The sequence below is a fragment of the Macrosteles quadrilineatus genome, unplaced genomic scaffold, assembly GCF_028750875.1.
Source record: "Macrosteles quadrilineatus isolate MER2022 unplaced genomic scaffold, UCM_ALF_1.0 Scaffold_4__1_contigs__length_99947679, whole genome shotgun sequence".
In the NCBI taxonomy this organism is placed as follows: Eukaryota; Metazoa; Arthropoda; class Insecta; order Hemiptera; family Cicadellidae; genus Macrosteles; species Macrosteles quadrilineatus.
Window position 1 is genome coordinate 18,657,532 of NW_026542597.1, and position 22,683 is coordinate 18,680,214.

A 22,683-nucleotide genomic window follows, 5' to 3' on the forward strand; every position below is an offset into this window, starting at 1 on the left:
TAGTATGTTTTATCTATGGTATTATGGTAGTGTTAATGGTCAACGTTAGCTAGAATAAAATCAGAGTTTGAGTTGTTACTTTGAATCTTTGATAACGTAAATAAATACACGGAAAAATACCCTATATATCCTAAAGAGTCTTATCTTGAGGAGTATGTTTTATCAATGTAATAGGTCTAAAGTCTAATTTATAATGTCACTTCACATCATATAAATCTATAAATATATGCAAATCTCTCTATCATTGTAATCTCATCATGTCAGCTTCTTACGCATCCATTATATATTTTACTCTGCATCTTGTTGCATGTACCGTATGTCATTGCATTATTATTTTTTTGTAAAATGGGGGTTGCCATTGAAATTAATAAATATAGTACGGTATGCATATAGAAATAAAAACAAGTATAAAAGCGCACACACTGTAAATGCACGGTAACTTATGTACGGTACCATTGCCGGGGGTGTGGAGGGGGGAGGAGGCGGAGACGAGCTTGTAAAGTCCATTCCCATTCCCATTGTCTCATGTCTCATGCTCCAAGATGGTCCCCAGCTCCGTCACGGTCTCTTTCAGTTTTGAAGGAGCGTTCCTAGCCAGTAGCCGCTGGTAATTAATTAAGAAAAAACTATTTATTCGACTTCAACATTAGAGCACAGTTAGTTTTCAGACGTGAAATTCACACCAAAACAATGTTCATTTTTTGCAAAAAAAAGAGAATCTGCTCGCAGTATTATAAGTCAAATTATTATAGAAATTTGATATCTCGGTATTGTATTAACTTTGGGAGCGGAAACGTTAAGATTAAACTTTTATCAAGCCTCATGCAATATGACACTGGTAGTGTTTTTTAGTATTCTGTAGTTCTATAATTATCAGCTGTTTTCCTCAGTTTAGAATAGATCAGCAGACATCTGCAGATCATGTTCTGTATTCTGTAGTTTATCTGTCAAAATTTAACTGTCACTACTGTACTGTTGTGCTGTTTGTGCTAGGTGTTTGTCGAATAATATTAAAATTACATCAAGATAAAAGGTTTCTAGGTAACTTACTGTGTGTTTATTCAAAAGTGTTAGTTTTGTCCATCCTAAGCCATGGAGTAACTCCTCAGAAAATTCTATGTGAAAAAATATTTCACACCACCCCAAAAGTCGGTTATGTATAAGCTATTGAGTTTAATTTTTAGGTTTTACAGCTAACTATTATGGCAGGAAAGGGTAGAAATTCAGTGAGGATTGAGACTGAAATAGAAAAGAGTAGGGAGGAATCAAACTGGAAGAAAGTGATAGAGCTTGCAGAGCAGTTGAAGAGCAAGAATGCAGCACAAGGTAGGCCTAATAAAAGTTCTTTGTCGAAGATTGTTACTAAACTAGGCTAGGCCTTTTCTTGGACCTTCTTTTTCTCTAGGAAACTTGGGAACGTGTCCGACAATAGCCTGGAACTGTTTAACACGTTATTTTAGGCCAGGCCCTTTTGTTAAGCCATTAATGATATTTTGTATATTTTGTTCACGTATGACTTTCCGGTAATTATATCGACCTCCGGACCTCACCCGAAATTAAATTTTTTTTTTTTCAAAATGGTCGAAATTTCACGCTGATTTCAAAAATGATTGTCTTTTTTTTCGGAAACGTCCCGTTTTCCCGGAAAATGGGAAAAACGGGAAAAATATTCTTTTCCTCAAAACCCATGTTGTGGGTACTCAAATTATGCGGAATTTCCTCCTGAACAAGAATATGTAAATTTCATTACGATCGGACCACTATTAAGTAAAATATCACCGAAAAACGGGAAAACGGGGAAATTTCTTTTTTGCTCAAAACCCATGTTGTGGGTACTCAAATTGTGCGGAATTTCATCCTGAACAAGAATATGTAGCTTTTATTACGATTGCTTTTAAGTAAAACATCACCGGACAGGTTAACTAACCTAACATAACCTAACTTAGGTTTAGATAAGTTAGGTTAGGTTAGGATAGGTTAGTTTAGGTTAGGTTAGGTTAGGTTGGTTTAGGTTAGGTTGAGTTTTGTTAGGTTAGGTTAAGTTTGGTTAGGTTAGGTTAAGTTAGGTTAGGTTAGGTTTAGGTTAGGTTGAGTTTTGTTAGTTTAGGTTAGGTTAGGTTAAGTTTGGTTAGGTTAAGTTTGGTTAGGTTAAGTTTGGTTAGGTTAGGTTATGTTATGTTAGGTTAGGTTAGGTTAGGTTAGATTAGGTTAGTTTACTTACAATACTCATGTTATTAATAAACTAACCCAACCTAACCTAACTTACGAACTTAGGTTAGGTTAAGTTAGGTTAGTTTACTTACAATACTAACCTAACCTAGTTAGGTTGAGTTTTGTTAGGTTAGGTTAGGTTAAGTTTGGTTGGGTTAGGTTAGTTTACTTACAATACTCTACTTACAATAGGTTTAGATAAGTTAGGTTAGGCTAGGATAGGTTAGTTTAGGTTAGGTTAGGTTAGGTTGGTTTAGGTTAGGTTGAGTTTTGTTAGGTTAGGTTAAGTTTGGTTAGGTTAGGTTAAGTTAGGTTAGGTTAGGTTTAGGTTAGGTTGAGTTTTGTTAGTTTAGGTTAGGTTAGGTTAAGTTTGGTTAGGTTAAGTTTGGTTAGGTTAAGTTTGGTTAGGTTAGGTTATGTTATGTTAGGTTAGGTTAGATTAGGTTAGTTTACTTACAATACTCATGTTATTAATAAACTAACCCAACCTAACCTAACTTACGAACTTAGGTTAGGTTAAGTTAGGTTAGTTTACTTACAATACTAACCTAACCTAGTTAGGTTGAGTTTTGTTAGGTTAGGTTAGGTTAAGTTTGGTTGGGTTAGGTTAGTTTACTTACAATACTCATGTTATTGATAAACTATTCTAACCTAACTTAGGAACTTAGATTAGGTTAGGTTAGGATAAGTTAGGTTAGGTTAGGTTAGTATTGTAAGTAAACTAACCTAACTTAACCTAAACTAACCTAAGTTCGTAAGTTAGGTTAGGTTGGGTTAGTTTATTAATAACATGAGTATTGTAAGTAAACTAACCTAATCTAACCTAACCTAACCTAACCTAACCTAACCTAACCTAGCCTAACCTAACCTAACCTAACAAAACTCAACCTAACCTAACTAAACCTAACCTAACTTAAGCTAACCTAACCTAACAAAACTCAACCTAACCTAAACCAACCTAACCTAACGTAACCTAACCTAACCTAACTTATCTAAAACTAAGTTAGGTTATGTTAGGTTAGTTAACCTGTCCGGTGATGTTTTACTTAAAAGCAATCGTAATAAAAACTACATATTCTTGTTCAGGATGAAATTCCGCACAATTTGAGTACCCACAACATGGGTTTTGAGCAAAAAAGAAATTTCCCCGTTTTCCCGTTTTTCGGTGATATTTTACTTAATAGTGGTCCGATCGTAATGAAATTTACATATTCTTGTTCAGGAGGAAATTCCGCATAATTTGAGTACCCGCAACATGGGTTTTGAGGAAAAAAATATTTTTCCCGTTTTTCCCATTTTCCGGGAAAACGGGACGTTTCCGAAAAAAACGACAATCATTTTTGAAATCAGCGTGAAATTTCGACCATTTTGAAAAAAAAAAATTTTAATTTCGGGTGAGGTCCGGAGGTCGATATAATTACCGACTTTCCAAGTACTCAGGGTATTACGGTTGCAACATTTGCAGACGACACTGCTTTTTTATCATCAAATCAGGATCCTATTCTGGCATCATCAAACCTTCAGGCTGCATTAGACGATTTGTCTCAGTGGCTACAGAATTGGAAAATTAAAGTAAATGAAACAAAATCCGTTTAAGTTACATTTACTATGTCTACAAGAACTTGCCCCCCAGTAACATTGAATAATGTAATGCTTCCACAATCCAACGAAGTTAAGTACCTTGGTATGCATCTCGACAGACGGCTTACATGGCATTCACACATTTGGAACAAACGACTCCATTTAAATTTAAAAACAAACAAACTAAATTGGCTTATTGGTCGAAATTCAAAATTATCTGTTGAAAATAAATTAGGTACTTTTATACAAAATTATATTGAAACCTATTGGGACCTACGGTATCCAACTCTGGGGAACCACTTCAAACTCGAACATAGAAATAGTTCAACGGTTTCAATCTAAAACACTAAGAAAAATTTTACAAGCACCTTGGTTTGTCACAAATAAAGTTATTCATCAAGATGCAAAATTATTGGTAATTAATTGCAAAGTATTAAACAGTCTCATTGCTAGTATCGGGATGCAGTGTCCTTACTCAGCCTACAGAATGACACACATCGAGTGAATCTAAATTCATTCATCACTTTGGTCAGTCATGTCTGAGGTGCTTAGATGATCCAGAAAGACTCTGACATGTAGGCTTTCCTACCTTTTAAGTAGACCCTAAAGTCCGAGAAGTGATTGCTGAGGTCACAAATTACCAGACCTTGTCATCTTGCCGGTTTGATACTGGAAATTAATTTGGTTATCTTTCATTATCCAAACACGGCATCACATTACATTGCCAGCAGTTCATAGCTTATTGTGGTCACGCTTATATATTTTGCAAGCTATCTCTTTGCCTACCTCAAGCCTCCTGCACTGAATCCCCCCTGAATCCCAATAGACATGATTGTCTCTACTCATCTTTGATCATTAAATTCCCAAAATCAAACCACTAAGTTTACGCAAATGTAGGCCCGTTGTATTATAATATCATTTATTTGCAACCATACAGTTTTCTTATTAATTCGTCTACCTACTCATTTGCTACTTTTAAAGGAAATATTACAATATATTTCCTATGTGTGTAATTTTTCTATAACTCTATTTCAGCTCCACTGTGCAACTTTCTTCTTGGGGAAGGAAAGCTGGAGCTGTTTTTGGAAGAATGGCCACCTGTCGAAACCAATTTCTCCAGAGCTCGGTCAGGCTTGGGAGAAGCGAAGCGTTGTTTACTGAACGCTGCTAGTGAACAAGGAAAAAAGGTATCAATACTAGACCTATTTAACATGACGGCAAAATTAAGGCCAGAATAAGTTTTAATTTTAACCAGAATAAGTTGGTAATGAATGATAATTGTGTGGATGAGTAAGACAATTTTTGTAGGTTTTTACTTAGTAGGCTAAGATTTAAACTGTTCTTTAACCAGGATCATTATAAAAACCCAATGACTAAGGTCAACTGGGTTCAGTTTTGAGCCATCAAAAAGCTAATGAATTTTCCCAAGATCAAACTGAAATCTTTCTCATTTTAAGCAAGAACTATAGGGTAACCCCCGCTAACTTGCAATTTAGGTAAGCTATTAATGGATAAGATGATGGAATCACGAGGATTCTCGTCCTCAAATTAAAGAAACACTACCATGGCTTTGTAGTATAATAACTAGAACTCTAACCTAACCTAAGCTTGAAATTAAATTCTCATTTTACCTAGTAAATAGTTTAGAAATGTAATTTTTACACAGCAATTTTTTCATGGTGAGGCTTGACTAGTTTTCTAGATTTCACTAGCCTATATTGGACAATCATATTTGAAACTAACAGTTTCAGATTATGTTTGTTTTGTGTTCTTGCAAGTCATGAAAAGTAATTAAGTTGATCTGGGGGTATATTTTTTTCAATTTAATTGTGACCTACCTCTTTCATGTTTTTCTTCCTTACCATAAGTTTGCTCGAAAATTGAAATTGTTACATAACAAGTTTTTTTAAAGACACAAGAAAAATGTTTTTTTTCTGAACTCTGAGAATTAGTAGCATTTTCCCTGGACATCATTTGGCTGGTTAAAACCAGACAATGTTTAGCTAGAAATTAAATGGTAGACAATTTTCATTGATCTAATATTATAGTAATTTGATAAACGTGAGTTCCCATTTGTAGGCTGGAGTAGCCCTAGACTCACATTTACTTCTCGGGAAGCTACATTACGCCATGGGATTCTTTGAGGAGTCACTTAATCATTACAACGAAGCAGATCTTCAGTCACTTACGGAGAAACCTTTACCTAGTCGTAGCTTACGGATTGTAGCAGAATCTTACGCCATCAAAGGTGGGTTTTCGCCTATAAACAACATTTTTTGTTTTAATTCAAAGTAGAATTTTCATTTAAATTTAAATAGTCCTATGTATTGGAAGTAGAGTGACATTTCTATTGAACATAATCTACCATAATCAGTTTAAAATATTTTGAATGCTCGTTTGTATATATTTTTTTAAGAGAGAAGAGGTTTGCTTGGTGTAAGTTCTGTTTCTGTGTAAATGCTGTATGGCACACATTCTTGTTCCATTGTAGACTACCTCTGCAAAATCTAACTTTAACAGTAATATACAAATTACATTTTATACACATACGTTTTTTGCATTTTTAGTGGTTTTGGATTGCCCCTTTCTCTATCTTAGCTCTTAACCGTATTCACAGGACTGTGTTTGGAGAAGGTGCCGCCGTCATCCACCAGCAAATACAAGCAGGTGGAGTGGGAGGAGCAGATGGCCAGGTGTTTCGAGCTGGCGGGAGACTTGACTTTGTTGTATCTTCAGGAACAGGACAAAGTTCAACAACAGCTTGTTACTACGGGGACTATCAACAACACAGGTAGGTCAGCCAACAACATAATGTTTTTTAGCATATTTTGTATAATTTGCTCTAAAAGTGGAGATTACTGGGATTAATTGAATTAAACTCAGAAGCTACTAAATGGAATTATGATATATTTAAGGGTGCGCTCTACCTCAGCTCGGACTTCTCAATTGAAGTTGCTGAACGCCGATGTCCCTGAACAGCGCCATGAACCAAGCTTTTGGAATCTGGGTGATAACATTGTTATGCCTACTTAATGTTTTTAATAAGCTAACTGCAGATTCTTGTTTTTAAGAATCTATTGCACTTTCCCCGTTTGTGTTTTTTTCCTAAAAAATTATTTTTATGCGTTAAAACTGATGATAAAAGTATGTATTTTAACATTTTTACCAACCTTTGAGCCCAACATTTTTTGAAGAATCAAAATTTAAAAGAACTTCAAAACTACTACAATAATATTTAACAAAAAATATGACACCAAGATCTTTTAAATCAGTTCACAATTGGGGCTACAAACAGTAAGAACTAAACCCCTTGCATTTGCGCGCGCAGCCTTAAACTGAGAGTACAATACTCTTAATCACTTCCCCATGATTTAAACAATAGTGATTAAATTTCTTACCCATGTTTAAGTCTTCTCATTCATTATATAAGGTCTGTCTGAATTGGTAGTTAAGAAACTGAATGTTCTCCAGCCGGCTCCCACTCCCCACAACCACCATTAAAGTGTAATGTCAGAATTTGATATATTTTTCCACTTTTATGAGGCTATAACCGATTCTTTACTAATTCTATGGGCGCTAGGATATGAAATATATACACAGTTTTTTCCTATTAGGGCTATTAATAATGGTATGAATATAAAAGGGACCTTAACCCCCCCCCCCGAAATTGATTTCCCCCCTTATATCTACCATATAGCCACCACAGGTGCATCATCCAAATCACGCGTTCACATTACTTCAACATTACCTACTTCAAAATTAGCCGGAGATATGAATTTTGGCACGATTGTAGGTCTTGCACCCTTTTCAAAAAGTTAATAATTTTCAAATAATAACCTCCCCCCCCCAAAAAATATCGACCCCCCCACAAATGTTATTACAGGTTATCTGAAATTTGGCACGATTATAGGTCTTGCGTCCATTTTGAAAAAGTGAAATATTACAATTATAACCCCCCTCCCCCACCCTGAAATATCGACTTCCCCAATGTTATTCCTACAGGTGCATCGGTCTAAATCGCGTTTACCCACTTTAAGATTAGTTGGAGATAAGAAAATTTGGTATGATTGTTGGTCTTGGTCCCAAACGACCTAGGACATTGCCAAAAGCTACATTTTCCACTAATACCCCCCCCTCGATTTAACAATTTCTCCCTCCATTATTTTATTTCATGGGAAACAACATTGAAAGTTTCTGACTTTGGATTGGACATCAGAACCATTTAAAAACAAGCAAGAGACTTGACGCTTGTCTTAGTCTCAAACAGCCAAAGAAAATAAAAATCGTTACATTTTCACTTTAAATATTAATTAATATTATCCTTAAATGTTAACTCCCCCTCACATATATAGAAATCCACCATTATTGCTTCAAATTTGACAGCGACTTGAGAAATGCTGAGAGTGCTATCTAGACCACTTCTAGGTGTGCTACGGACTTGAGGCTTCTTGGTGATGGCCTCTCACCCCTTCCTAAATTTCTAAATGACGACTAACTGCGAGCCAAATGCCAGTTCATTATATAAGCTCTGAATTGGTAGTTAAGAAACTGAATGTTTTCCAGCCGGCTCCCACTCCCCACAACCACAAGACTCAACACGTACAATGGGCCCCATCTTGGAAACAGCCATACAGAGAGCTCCGTTGCTGTACATTCAGACTGGGAAAATACCATTGGCTGTCACTCGTTATAGGTAGGTTTTGGAGTACATGTGTGTAATATACAATTAATCTTTAAAGTAGAGAGTAAAGAGTAAAGAAAATAAGTAAAGAAGTGGTTGCCTCTGCACTTAAAAATATTGAAACTGCATTTCTTTTGATTTTAATTAAATAAATCAAATAGGCTGTTGCATCAGACTAAAGTAGATTCTTCTATGCACCTGATGAGCTGACTCTTAGAGCAGGAGGTGTTTAGGATTCTGTTGGGATAGCAGGCACAGGAAACACAAAACTTTACACTATAGCCAAAACATTAAAATATTTCACTGTCACTGATAGCATTTTCAGCAAAGAAAAGTACGAGTTAAAGATAGATTTCTTTTGGCGTAAAAATCTGTCTACAACTATAACCTTCCTTAGTTAATACTGACAAATCCAGTGTATAATTCATTCTTATGCATTCTTTATTTATTTCTTAGCATTCTTATGCATTGTGTATAAAGTATGTTTCTTGGGACAAGTTTCCATTAAGGGAATGCTATCCTCAAAAAAACATCGTAAAAATCAAGTATTTTTTTTTTAACTCCAACTTTTTTTCTTCCCAGGAACATGCTGTGTGCCGTTGAATCCAGTGGGACTCACGGGTTGAGGCTAACGTTAACACGACAACTAGCTGAAGTCCTGCTGCGAGGCTATACTGGCATCCGCTATTCGCCCCCTGGTAACAGTAAGTGAAATTTACAAGTTGTTGCGTTTGATACGATGAAAAATTCTCAGGACTCTCAAATTTAATCCTTTTAATCTATAATGTTTGTTCAAGAAATCCATTTTAAATATCTCAAATTGGACTGTACGTTTGTTAACCTGGTTGTGAAAACCAGACTACAATGCATTCGGTTTTACAATACATTCCATGAGACTAACCGTTGCTGAAAACATTCTCATGTGAATAATAAGTTTTTCACCCCCTAAGTTTTGTAAGATGGTTGTTTTTCTGACCACAAAACAAACATAAACACTTTATTTATTTACATATTTATATAAAAGTTAGCTATAATTTTTGCAGCCTTAATATGGTTGAAGCATTTTAACTGTCTTTTTAGAACGTATTTGAAGTAAAACTTTGATGAAAACTGATTGTGATACACGGATGGAGTTTTCTAAAGTTTAGCATGTTCTCATATCCTATTAGTTTACATTAAAAAGCAGTATTTTTTAAATGGGATATGTTTAATAATTACTTTTTTATTATTTTAATGGCTTTAACATGACAAAGATGAGGTGTAAAAGTTAAAACTAATTTAAAATAACTCAATTTAAATCCTTTTGATTATCGTTGGTGGAATCCAACTGATACCTAGAAGCTGGTTATATTTTTAGCAATTGTAATTTAGTTTGAGGCAAAGTATCAAATGAGTATCAATCATAAATAAACAATTCATATGATGAGTTCTTACCTTAGGTAATTCAACATCGTATATTGTTAGCTATAAGCAATTCAGAGGCTAAAATGATTCATAAATGAACACTGATAAAAATAAAAATATCTTTAGAAGTACAGTAGACTCCCTCTTATCCGGACACCTTTTAACTGGACTACACTCGGTGGAAATGACATCTCTTTAACCGGAAAATTTTTTTATCAGCACATTGGTTTAACCGGACTAGATTGGCAGGAAGTGGGCAGTACTGAAACGACTATTCTCGTGGGAAAGATTTGAGACCAGTGATCACATGTCTAAATACAATGCTCTCCTAAATTTAAGTTAAATATCACAGTAAACAGGAGACGTCAGTTTAACCGGAAAATCCGTTATCCGGACATCCCTCGGCCCCGAGGAGTCCGGATAAGAGGGAGTCTACTGTATAAATATTTCAACATTCATTAAAGTTACACATAAATCTGTTTTTGTATTATTTCCACAGTTTTTGCTCCAATTAGTTTTTATGTTGTGTACTGATGATGTTCACGACAAGTTCAGGCCTGTTACTGAGCGTTCGTACATGTTTGGGCAGGTTTGTACATGCACACTCTGGACGTAGAACTTCCCACCGCTCTGTTTACACTGACATGTAACACCCTCAATGTCATAGGTTTGTCAAGAGTCGTGCTGTGGATTGCTGCTTTGCTTTACTCGCAGCATTAGGCTAGCGAGTAACGGGTTCTGCTCTCCTTACTGACTTTTTTTGCGTTTTCTTCAAACACTTTAATTTTTCACCGAGATTAATTTTTATAATCTACTTTTGTAAACGTCTTTTAAGTATATTTAATGTTTTGCTATTTTGACCTAATCAGGGGACTAACGCTTTTTAACACTTTTAAACTCTCTTTGAAGACACATTTTTAATCAAATTATAAAATCATGTGTTTGGTTGATTTTTGAAATTTTTTTCTGTGTGTGATTGATTTTGAAATGAAATTTTGGGTTTGATTTTTACAGTGATAACAATGCTAAAAACTAATTATTGTAATTTTATATCTTAGGACATAAAAATAAAATATACTTATACACAAAATTAATACAAGATGAACGTTTTCCAATAGGATACTTTATAGTCTTCTAGTGTTGTTTTAATTAAAATTCTAAATTATGAGGCTTGATTACCTTTATAAGGGTTTAAAAATAAATTTGCTTAAAATATCTTTGATGATATCGTTAAGGATTCAGATCATCAATTTAAAAATAAATTTCGTCTTTTGAGATCCTGATGTGTAAACTAATTGTTTGCAGTTTATAGTGTGAGTAAAATTAGGAACAGTCAATTTAAGTTTCTATTGAACTAATTAATAGCTCAAATTATTTTTTTTTAACCTAATTTAAACAAACAGGATCCCGTACGTTACTAATTTTATTAGTTGTTTACTTTTGGTTCCTTTTGAAATATAATTTGAATTTTTGTTTATTAGTTTATTCAATAGATGTGGATGAACTACTGTAGTTGCATGTTAGGATTCAAAAATAAACGATTAAAGATAAAATAACTATTAAACTTTTAAAACAATAAATTTTAAAGGGAAAATCCTTTTGTATATATATTAAACACTGTATTGTATATAAATTAAATCAACATCAAACTAAACATTAGATACCTTCAACTATTTGTAGTTGTATTGTAGTAAAAATAGTGCCTAGTCAAAATAACTTAAATAAAATAGCAATAGTTTTAAAACTTTATAATAATTTTACATTATAAACACAATCAGCCAAAAATAACTTTCTGTTTAGTCCTTGTACAGTATATGTGTTTGTTACATATTCTAAAGATACATTTTTGTATAGGCCTATGCATTAATATCAGCTTAAACACACATATAAACTATTAGTTTACGTTATTAAAATATCTCAAAGGTTTTCACTTACCCAGTAATTCATAATCAACCAAAAAAGGAAATTACAATTTTTAAAGTAGGATAATTAAAAATGATTAAAACTGTAATGTTTATGAATATTATTTTTAACGTTAAGAAAAACTCAAAGCAAACATTTAAAGTTTTAGAATTTTACCAAATGTAGGCTATTGCATAAAATAATGTATCGTCTTTTGTTTACTTGGTATGATTTTGCATTTGAGCGTACATTTATCGTTTTTTAGCCTTTTGCCCCTTAATGATAATACAAAAAATGAAAAAAATAGGTCTATTAGCTGCAAAATAATGAATTGTTTAGAGATTAATGTTATTTGAGGTATTTATTTTGGCTATTCATACTAGGCACGAAGAAAAATGCAGCTGTTAGTGCCTGGAAGCCTCGTCTATACACTGGCATCAACCTGTTCATCCCACGCAATGAGTATGAAGAGGTCATTCTTCTGCTTCTGATCAGGTTTGTTTGAAAATTGAATGATTTAAAAATTAAATATTTTTGGTTAACAAAAATACTATTTATGTATGGTACACCGTTACAACACTAGCTTTTTGTTTCTACTATTCATAAATATTTTCTACTCTGATTTAGGTTACTTTGATTTTAAACCTTTGTAAATTAAGTAGCCTATGTAAGCACTTTTCTACTATTAGTTTTTAACTGACTTGGAAGCGGATTAGTTAGAGTAATTTCCTAAACATCAAAATATTCCCAGTTAGTACCTTTAAATAAAAAAATGTTTAGTATGATGCTTTCAGTGATCATCTTAAAATCAAAGTACTGCTAGCTTAATAGATAAAGTGATCGATCGCCAAATTTTGCTAGTATCTTCTTAATGGAGAGAGTTTCTATAATTTCAGTTTAATTTTAAATACAATTTTTCAAAATGGACAAAAATAATGGACTAATTTATAATAGACAGCATAAGAAATTTTTACACTTTTGTCATTTCTGTTATCGTTATCACCACGGCAATAGGCATGACGTTAGGACGTTGCCACACACCAACCTTGTGTTAAAGGAGGCTGTTTTTGATCAAAGCATACTTGATAGATTTGTCACTGCTTGTTAATAAGTTTCCTGATCTCATTACATACCACACAGTCTACTTGTGTCTGATGTTGCAGCGAGGCGATGGCAGTGAGAGAAGCAGTCCTCAGTCAATCTCCGGAGTTCAAGGAGGCGCGTATACGAGCCATGAGCAACGCCATGGTGATCTACGATCTACTCACCATCACTTTAGTGCGCTGGGGCCAGGTCTCCTTACTCTATGAGGTATGTTTTTTGAGACCAATGGTTCAATCCTAATTTTTAATTTTTTGATAATTCTAGACAAAGGTATCCACAAAAAGACCGCTTGGTTTAGTCCCCGATTTTCCCTAAGACCCCAGATTTTTGTTCGGCAGAGGTTCGCAGATAATGCTTTAGTTCACCCACCAGCAATGAACTGTTGATTGTTGCAGTGTATAGAGAGAGCCATGAAGTTCTCTTATGAGGAGGCGCATATCTGGCTACAGCAGGCGTTGTGTCTAGAGTCGATGGGTCACCATGTACACGCCCTGTCTGCTCTGAAGGAGGTCGCCCGACTGATGCCAACCAAGGTTATGCCCTGTCTCATCGCAGCGAGAATTTGTTATCAGCATCTCAACTTGGTATGGTTAGAAGTTTCAATTACAACTCCTAATTTTTTTGTCATTATCTTGTTCTTAAATTTTTTGTTGTTGTTTCACCAGATAAAATTTGAAGTAAAACATTGAGCGTGTTAGCAGTGGTAGTGTCTAACTTTGATGTCCGATGTGATGCTTTTGATTCCTTTCTTTTAAATTGTTTGCTTTGGTACTTTCAAATAGAGTGCCATTGGTGTAAGCAGTAACACAATAAATTACGTTTATGGTGTACGTTCAATGTGTTTTATATATGAGCCTGGATGTACTCAAGTATCTTCAGACCTGAGATCAAACCTCACCAATCACAGATGGATTCTAGCTCTGATACCAGGGTGGTTCAGAACCCATCTTTGGTTGTAGGTTCATCCATTTAGAAAACAAAATGGATATGTCCCTCTAGTGAACCTTCTTTATATTCATTTGAATAAGTTAACCATAAACTAAAATACGTATTCAGCTTTTTAGTGGCAATATCACGTTGTAAAAACTGTAATTGAAACAACACTTTAAACCTGTTAACTCTGATATTGGTCGCAGATGTCGGAAGGCATGCAGTGGAGCCAGAAGGCATTGGCCCGGCAGACGTCACATCCCCAGAACCTGCTGTCTCGGTGTCATCTCTACATCGGCATCGGAGCTCACTATGCAGCCGTGCTGTCCCATTTGAAGCAGGAGAAGCAACGGTTACATGCTCTCGCGCATGACTCGTTCCTCAAGTAAGTGTGAGTTTTTAGAGGTAGAAAATAATGGATATTCTTTTCAAACAGATCATGTTAGTTTGGTTTGGTTGATTAGTCTAAGACAGTCGTCTGGTTATCATCATCATCGTCTTCCATGGTCACGGGAATGTTATAATTGTCATCGTGATTGTGGCAAAATCCTGAATATCACATGGTCTTGTGGTCATCATCGTTGTTGGTAGTCGTGTAATCTCTATTATCCTCATCCGCGATTGCGGCAAAAGCTTGAATTTTCCTATCGTGTGAACTTGCAGGAGAATTTTGCGATCCCGATTATAAAAGCTCAGCCTGAGCTTGATGTTCTGACTTTGTGCTCGATCTCTCAAGCTTGTAGGCCAGACTCGGCACGGCTCATCTTGAAAATCGAGCCACTCGCACATCTCTAGTTGCAATTTACACAGCAGTATTAGTTTTAGCAACTATACACTTAGAGTAGTGTGCATTTACTATAATGTGTAATTGAGCCTCTTCTCTTGACTTGGGTTTCAGGTCACAGCAGAACGACCCAGGTGATCACCTAGTAGAGTACTACCTGGGTCTACACTGTGCCAGTAAAGCTCAGGTGGCAGAGGCCCTGACACACACCAAGGCAGCACTACAGCTATGTCCAGAGCATGTGCCTTCTCTACAGCTGATGGTGCTGCTGCTGACGGCTCAGAAACAGCTGACTGAGGCCCACGCTCTGCTGGACTCCGCACTGTTAGACTTCCCTGACAACTTGAACCTGCTGTACGTCAAGACACATCTACAGTTGCAGATGCACGGGCCTGAGGTCAGTTAAGTTAAACCTACATTGTAAAGTTGCAGCTTTGCCGCCAACATTTTTTACATGAAAATTCTGGTCTTGGTTTAGTAGTTAAAACTTTGAGTTGTGTAATGGACAATTAAGCGGAAGGTATATTAGAAAAAGTCTACACAGCCACTTGGGTAGAGCACAGAGAAATAAGATACATAGAGGAAACATTCAATGGTGTACTTAAGTCGTGTCAGGCACCAGTGGCTTGTGTCTAATTCAAATTCTATTGGTCGTCTCCTTCCGCTCTCCTCTCCGTCATGTACAACAGCAACAGCGCTCACGCAGTAGGAAGAGCCTGTGCGCTACAACACCTGTTGTAAACCATAGCCGTTCAGGCTCTTTCTTGCTGGGTACTAGTATATTTCTGCCCCACCATTCCAGAGCTTAAAGCGCACGATTGTTCCTTAAGCATGTTTCCTCTTTATCTTACTTCTCTGTAGGTAGAGTTGAAGAGAAACTCACAATATTCTTTTCAGACAAAGAGTTGTAGTCCTAGTTTAGTACTTGAAACTTTGTTTGAGTTGTGTTAACGTTCAAAACAACAAACATAATAGTGCAAGATATTACAAAACAATTCTGCTCAACAATTCAGCAGCCCAAGGACCCGTTTGCACATGCTTAATTTTTTACATTTCCATGGAACTTGTATCAAGTATACATAAAAGACAATAAGTAGGTATTTCAAAACACCATATTCAATTGTGTTTTATCTGTACAGGTCGCTCTTGTGTCAGCCAAACAGATGCTGACATTATGGAAGGTTTTGTACGAAGAGCAAGTTCAGCAAACTCAGAACGACTACTCTGATACGAGAAGTCACTTTCAGCTCTACACCTCTGAAATGTCTGACAAAGATACAGGTATGATTAGGTTTACATTTAGCTAATCATGTTAAAACTTGTTACAAATTCCTTCAAAATTATTCCCTTTTTACTAAAAAAAATTACTTCAAACTACTTAAAATCTATTTTTAGTTTGTGAATACAATAAATTTACCTTTATTTACCTTAATCCATCACTGTTCAGTTCGTCAATAAATAAACAAATTAGGAATTTGTGATGAATAGAAATAAGCAACACATTTTACAAAAGAAAAGGAGACCAATTAAAATTCAATATGACTTTATTTACATACATCTTGCAACTCAAATTCAACATCTTAGATCTTGGTTTTAACCTCTTTCAACGGGATTTTGATTTTACATCCTACATGTTGGTTCTAGATTCCTGGAACTCGGTTTCATAATTTGTTTCAATATTCCACTTTGATTCAACATTTCAACAATAGTTTTTAAAAGTTGTAAAGTGTAAGAGTCCTGAAGGTTCAATGGCTTACTCGACCCAACTTTTAACAAAACGGTTCTGGCAAAATCAGGTGTAGCGTATGATGCTACAATGTGTGACTGGGTGATACTAATTGCACTGGTTGAGGATGTATGTGGAATATGTTAATGAAAGAGTGGTATGGATGCGTGAGGATTGGGACATGGAAATATATATTAATAATTACTTTGAGGTTGAGAAATTATCAAGGACTGTTAACTGTCTATTTTAATAGAAATGTTTTACCCTGAGGCTGATCGTGCCCATTGCCGTTAACACCTTAAGCCAGCTTTTGATGAGCTGTGATTTTAGTAATTTATAACATGAAAATCTTATCTAACCCACTACCTGAATATGTAAGAATTGCATTTACAAGATAACTAATGAACTAATCGTGTAAAATGGAACCTGATAGAAGTAAGGTAATTTGGCAATGAATTAATCGAATTGACAGCACAGAATTAATGAACAATTTAGAACCATGTGAATTTAGACGTTGTTTCGACAAGCTGATGTCGGCTTCTCTTAAGGAGAAGACCGACATTTTTAATTGGAAAACCTACATCCTAAAGCCCCCTAGTTTCTCCCCGGCAACCCCTAACTGAACTTAAATACTAAATACTTATGTTTAATTTGGAGCTGTTAGCAAAAGACTCCGGCAATATCCAAGAGCCAAGACGAACGAGAGAAATTTCTCGTATGCTCGTCGTTTTTAGTTCTATTGCCGTTGACAGCTGACATGCTTCGGCCAGTAAGATATCGCTTGCAAGCTGAGTATATATATTTAAAAGTGACGCGCACGGCACACAGGTTAGTAACAGTACCATACCATACTAGGCACTCACTCCATTCTACACTATTCACGTTACGCAGAATTCTGTTCTCTCAATGTAATTTGTTTCAGCCTCACTCCACGCACACTCGCTGGCCGCGTCGCGTGTAGAGCAGGCTCTGTCTGAGGTGGCCTCGTCTATCTCCTCGCTGGCTCCACGGCCTGGTCCACAGCGTGCGTGGCTGCTACAGCTACAGGTGTGGCTACTCATAGCAGAGATCTATTTATCGCTGGACCAGGTGTCTGCGGCGGCTGCCAGTATAGCAGAGGCCACCTCGATATTCCCTCTCTCACATCACATCATGTACACCGTGAGTGCTTTGTTTTTTTGTTAGCTTAAAGAAGACAATTTTGTCCTAATTGTGTTATACCTTTGACTATTGATAAAACTAGACATCGCATTCTAATTTTAAAGTTGTCGCCAGTTTTGAATTAAAATGGTCATAATTGAATTAAGCTACAGTCAGATTGTGATGGTGTAAATTACCGATTTATGTCGCTTAAGCTGGGTTTTCCTAGGCGCGGATTCGGCGAGCGGAGAGAGGAACGCGGAGAGCGGAATTGAAATTAACATGGCATTCCGCTCCGCTTCTAGGAAAACAGTAACATTAAATTGCCTAAGACAAGTGGAGTCCGCTCTCCGCGTTCCTCTCTCCGCTAGCCGATTCCGGGCCTAGGAAAACCCAGCTTTACACAGACTTTTTAATCAAATCAAGCTTAGGAGGTCTTGTTCTTCTTTAAGCCACGTTTACACAAGGCCAAACTGTTTCTTATAAATTTCAAGTTTCCTGAAGCAAATAACCTTGCCTTGCCATTCTGGCTTTAGCTAAATGCTGCTTTATGTCAAGAAAATAGAATTTTAGACACTAGCACTCTCTGTGGACTCATTCAACTGTTAAAAAATATATAGATTAGATGTCTACTTCAGCATCCAAAGTCAATGGTTTTACAGATTTGCTTTGATAAGCCTTTTATCTCGAGTATGATGGATTACATTTTGAAATGTTAACTCTGTATCAGTTAAAATAATTAACTTGGTTTCTTTAACTCTTGTTATAAGTTACAAGTTACATCGATCTGAGTTATGAAAGTAATTATTATGGTTCAACTGTTTCTCTAAGTTTCAGTCTCAAAAATATTTTACAAAATGTTTGCGCTTCAACTTTTTTATACATTGGTCTACATACAAGTTAACATAATAGTTTTCATACATTGTTCGAAAAAATAGTTTATAAAATGTTTAGGCCTAAGATTTAATATTATCAATGACCCAGCCTAATCTAAATGTTGATTTTTCCAGCGAGGGCTGGTACACGAACATAAACGAGAGTTTATGGAGGCCAAACAGTGCTTTCAGAACGCCGTTGCCATCAATCCTTCCCATATCAAAAGTCTTCAGCACCTGGTGGGTTGGATGTATATTTTTTAGCTTTGAAGTCTGATATATTGGACTCAAAAATAACACACCATATTTCCACTCACAACTATATGTGCAAGTTATTTCATACGGTAATTATATACAGGGTATCCAGCTCTGAGGAATGAATCTTGAATGGGTTATTCGGTGGAAGGAAGGGGTTTAATACAATAATCCAATTTTTAAACACTATCTAAAATACTAGTGCAATAATTTAGGCGTGATACTTTTTCGTTGTTTTTTTTTTCAAACACTTTGTTTGAACATATTACATTAATTTTTATCACTAAGAAGTACAGGAGAATATGGGCGAGATGATTATACTATTCTATATACTATAGCTTAATAGCCTACTTTCCCATGGGTACATGTGGAAACTGAAGCTTTAATGGTCATTCACTGGTGCACATCTCTACCGAAAGCAAATTTATCCAACTTTCATTACACAATAATAACTATAAAAGATCCATAATTTATTGATAAAACTTTTGATTCTAACCCTATTCTCCTTTTAGTTTTAAATATTTTTAACATAAACTAAATGTTACCATATGTCTAACTAATGAGATTTTTCTGTAAATATGTTATAAAACCCGTTGTTTGTATGATGATGGTTTGTTTACAGGGTCTAATGTATCACTACTTGGGCAGTCATCGTCTGGCAGAGAAAACTCTCAGAGACGCCGCCAAGATCGATCCCCACGCTCCGTCGACATGGTTAGTGTGTTGTAGTCTTAGAAGAAAGAGTTCAACATTAATTGTTCAGGACACTATTTGTCACTGATTAGTAATTTTAGGTTTGGAATTTGAACCTATCTTCCACTCAGGTGGGATAGGTACATTGCATAAAAAAGTACAAGAGCGAGGCAACGGCGGGAGAAAAATGGCTTTATGGTTCATGTTCTTGGATTGTGCGGTTATTATGTCTGCAAATTAATTTTTCAGTTTTTCTTTTCTTTTTGTTTTATTGGTCTGATTTGAACAGAAGACACAAAGACAGAAGAAGACACGCCTTTATTGTGTTCTCAGATTGTACAGTAAATATCGTCTGCTGAGTAGATTTTTCAATTTTTTACTTTAGCTTTTTTCATTGACTGTTTTAACAGTTTTTAATCTAGTATTGTTTTAATTGTTTTTTTATTTTTTGTACTGCGTCTGGTTAGTCTACTAAACTAAACTTTCCTACATTCTTAGCCACCTGTGGATGGGTTCAAACAAATTAAAAACCCCAAAACCAAAATGTTGAGAAACTTCTGTTTTTCAAAACATTTGGTCAAATCATGAAAGTTTTCATTAAGGATTGGTGGGTCTAATTTCAAACCAAAAGTTGCTGACTTTTTGCAATACCAAAGTATATGGAGGAGTATTTCAGTCTCTAAAGTCTCTCTAGTTAACAATGTATTCTTGCTCTATTCCAGGTACAACTTGGGAAAAGTTCTGGAAACCCTGGGTGATTGCCAACGAGCCAGCGACTGTATGGCTACCGCATTACAAGTGGAAACCGTCAGTCCGATACTGCCATACTCCAGTATACCCATCACATTCGAGTAACCTATTGGCCTACTGCTACTCGATACTCAACAATGCATTTAACCATCCTTTAACGAATAGGAAAGTCCTACCGTTTCATTCTGGATCTTCACTATAGGGTTATTTAAAATTGAATACCAGATACTGTTGAAAATATTACAAAATTGAGAGATTAGAAATTTGCGAGGAAAGTTGTTTACAAGAATGGAATGTACTTAAATAAAATTTAGGAGATAGTTGGGAGGTAGTATAAGTTTGTTTTGGTGAGTTTAAGTACTTACAGTGATTAGGTCAATTTAGGTATGTATGTGAAACATTCTTTCATATTTTTAAATTTAAAACATTAAAGATATCAGGATTTAAAATATATTTTTTAATTAACAAAAAATCAATAATTATTTTAAATACCTTTATTGTTTTTGAACTTAAAATAATAACTAAAAAAAACGTAATGCTAAATTGATAATAACATTGTATTGTAAACAAATCTGTACTTAAAATGTTACATTTAAATCACAAAAAATATTTTGGCCGAAATATTTGATCAAGGAATGTATTGTATTTTATTTTACATTGTATCAATAAAAGTGTTCATCTTGATAGTAAAATCTGCCAAATTTATCTTGGTGGTTTGAAAATCTCTAGACTCTAATACTTTATTTTGTTTAGTTTGTAATTTGTATATACAGCCTAGTATACTTTTTACTTTCACCTAACTACTTTTTTATTTTGTCCTTAGTGTACAGCAAACCTGTTATACAGTAACTATAGTCTATATTTGTTGTCTTTATAGTATGTTTAATAAATGTTGTTACCATTACTAAATTGAGACTTTTTACATTATCATGAATAATTTAGATTTCCTGTTATATTTTAAGGGAAAGCCAAATGACTTGCAGGCGAGATACAAGCAAACTATGCGTCCCTTACGACCTCAGATAGAGTTGCGGGACAAGAGTGCCAAAACATTAAGTTATAGAACTTGTAGGTTTTTGGTAGGGATGGACGAGATTGGATTTTTAGTTCGAGACGAGATTTTTTATTTCTCATAAAATTTCGAGACGAGATCGAGACGGGATTTCCCTTCTCATACACAACGGGAAATGCACGTTCAAAATTTTTACCTGATTTTGTAACATTGTTAGATGACTGTTTAAATACAAAAATAATGATTATAGGCAAGAATATTTACAATCTTTTATTAAAAAACATCAGCATAACATTTTTTTTATTAATCACGCCTAACTTATTAAAAATGCCTACGATTAGGAAACATAGTGATATCAGTTAGGATACAGTTCAACTTATCCTAAAATAAAATAAATCATAAAATAAAAGCAAATAAAAGCAACAAGCAACTTGTTTTGACTTTTTATAGTAATAAAACATTTATCACACTGCTTACACTTTACAAAACTTCTCAAATGTTATTAAAGTAATATTATTAAAATAATTAAAGTAATATTTACATTTAAAGAATTAATTAAATAAGAACGCCTTCACAAAGGAAACGCAACTACAACACGCTCCTGTATTGCGGGTATTGCATTGACTTTCTGCAGGCATTTTTCTTTTTTTTTCCCGTCTCGGTAAAAATCTCGGCCAAAAAGAAATCTCGTCTCGTGTAACGAGATTTAAAATTTCCCGAAATTTCGAGACTTGACCATCCCTAGTTTTTGGTAAGGCGTAAACACTACAATAGTTATTTGTGTAACTAGTGTGCAAAGTAACACTTTTCTGCACACCAGAGAAATGTTTACGAACGAGCCACCAAACCCTAAACAACACGTTTTAGGTTAGGTTCAATCCAAGCGTTGAACGAAATGGGAAAGACTGCAACAGCTGATCGTAGTCGTAGTATCAAGTGTTGTCAACTTATTTTTATTTTCAAGCCTACACATATTACGTGCCTAATAAAAGCATACTGGTTTTTGTTGTTTGGTTGGAATACTGGAGAGCAGTAAAAAAATGAGTGCGGCAAAAGTAAGTAAATGCAGCAATTGGCTACTTTGCGTGCTATAATCAGTACAAGAAAGCCCACTTTGTCAGGTAACTGTAGGAAAATTCTAATTTTATGACTTGTGACTCAATTTTCCAGCCAAGCCGAGCTTAACCTTGAGTGAATTTGCATGAAAAAGAATACTAAGTGACCAGGGGTTTTATTCTTCCTACAACAATGCAAAGATTGCACAATGAAATAGTTATTTGTGTAACTAGTGGTGAAAGTGGCACTTTGCTGCACACGAGATGATCTCGAGTGCACCAAAGGCCTTTTTCATTCGTGTTACACATTATATTTTTCCTACAGTCAATGTAAAGCATAAATAATTAGTCTTTCAAACATTATACAACACGTTTTTAGGTTCAGCTGGCAACACAAATGGTGCCCTAGAGAAAGTAGTACCCGCGGTCCGTATCACTCCACTATTTTTCCTCGGCAAGAAATGTGCTCCGCGTTTTGAGAATATAGTTCCGTATGTTTTTGTAATTTGAAGTGGTTTCCGAGCCTAAAAAAATGCAGTAAAGGTATTTTCTTGTTTATTAAGATCGTAGGAATGTTTTA

General features: G+C 35.2%; 1 protein-coding gene across 2 annotated transcripts; it reads left to right on the forward strand.

The window, feature by feature from the left end:
• The first annotated feature begins 948 nt into the window (after positions 1 to 948).
• On the forward strand, positions 949 to 20,926 carry LOC128992453 (tetratricopeptide repeat protein 7B). Of its 2 annotated transcripts, XM_054416030.1 has the most exons (17): positions 949 to 1,326; positions 4,828 to 4,979; positions 5,872 to 6,040; positions 6,410 to 6,583; positions 8,356 to 8,485; positions 9,056 to 9,177; positions 10,467 to 10,544; positions 12,163 to 12,274; positions 12,943 to 13,090; positions 13,279 to 13,467; positions 14,020 to 14,198; positions 14,712 to 14,994; positions 15,737 to 15,878; positions 17,246 to 17,484; positions 18,474 to 18,578; positions 19,216 to 19,307; positions 20,009 to 20,926. In XM_054416030.1, the coding sequence occupies exons 1-17, from the start codon at positions 1,203 to 1,205 to the stop codon at positions 20,139 to 20,141; spliced, it is 2,571 nt and encodes an 856-aa protein (XP_054272005.1). In that variant the 5' UTR covers positions 949 to 1,202; the 3' UTR covers positions 20,142 to 20,926. The 2 variants fall into 2 exon arrangements, with proteins under 2 accessions (XP_054272005.1, XP_054272006.1); XM_054416031.1 differs by lacking the exon at positions 10,467 to 10,544 and having other exon boundaries at positions 20,009 to 20,925.
• The last annotated feature ends 1,757 nt before the right edge of the window (positions 20,927 to 22,683 follow it).

Coding starts and splice junctions, on each gene's coding strand:
- LOC128992453 (XM_054416030.1), top strand. CDS start 1,203: ATGGCAGGAAAGGGTAGAAATTCAGTGAGGATTGAGACTGAAATAGAA. Junction 15,879..17,245: donor AATGTCTGACAAAGATACAG/GTATGATTAGGT, acceptor AATTTGTTTCAG/CCTCACTCCACGCACACTCG. Junction 18,579..19,215: donor TCAAAAGTCTTCAGCACCTG/GTGGGTTGGATG, acceptor GTTTGTTTACAG/GGTCTAATGTATCACTACTT.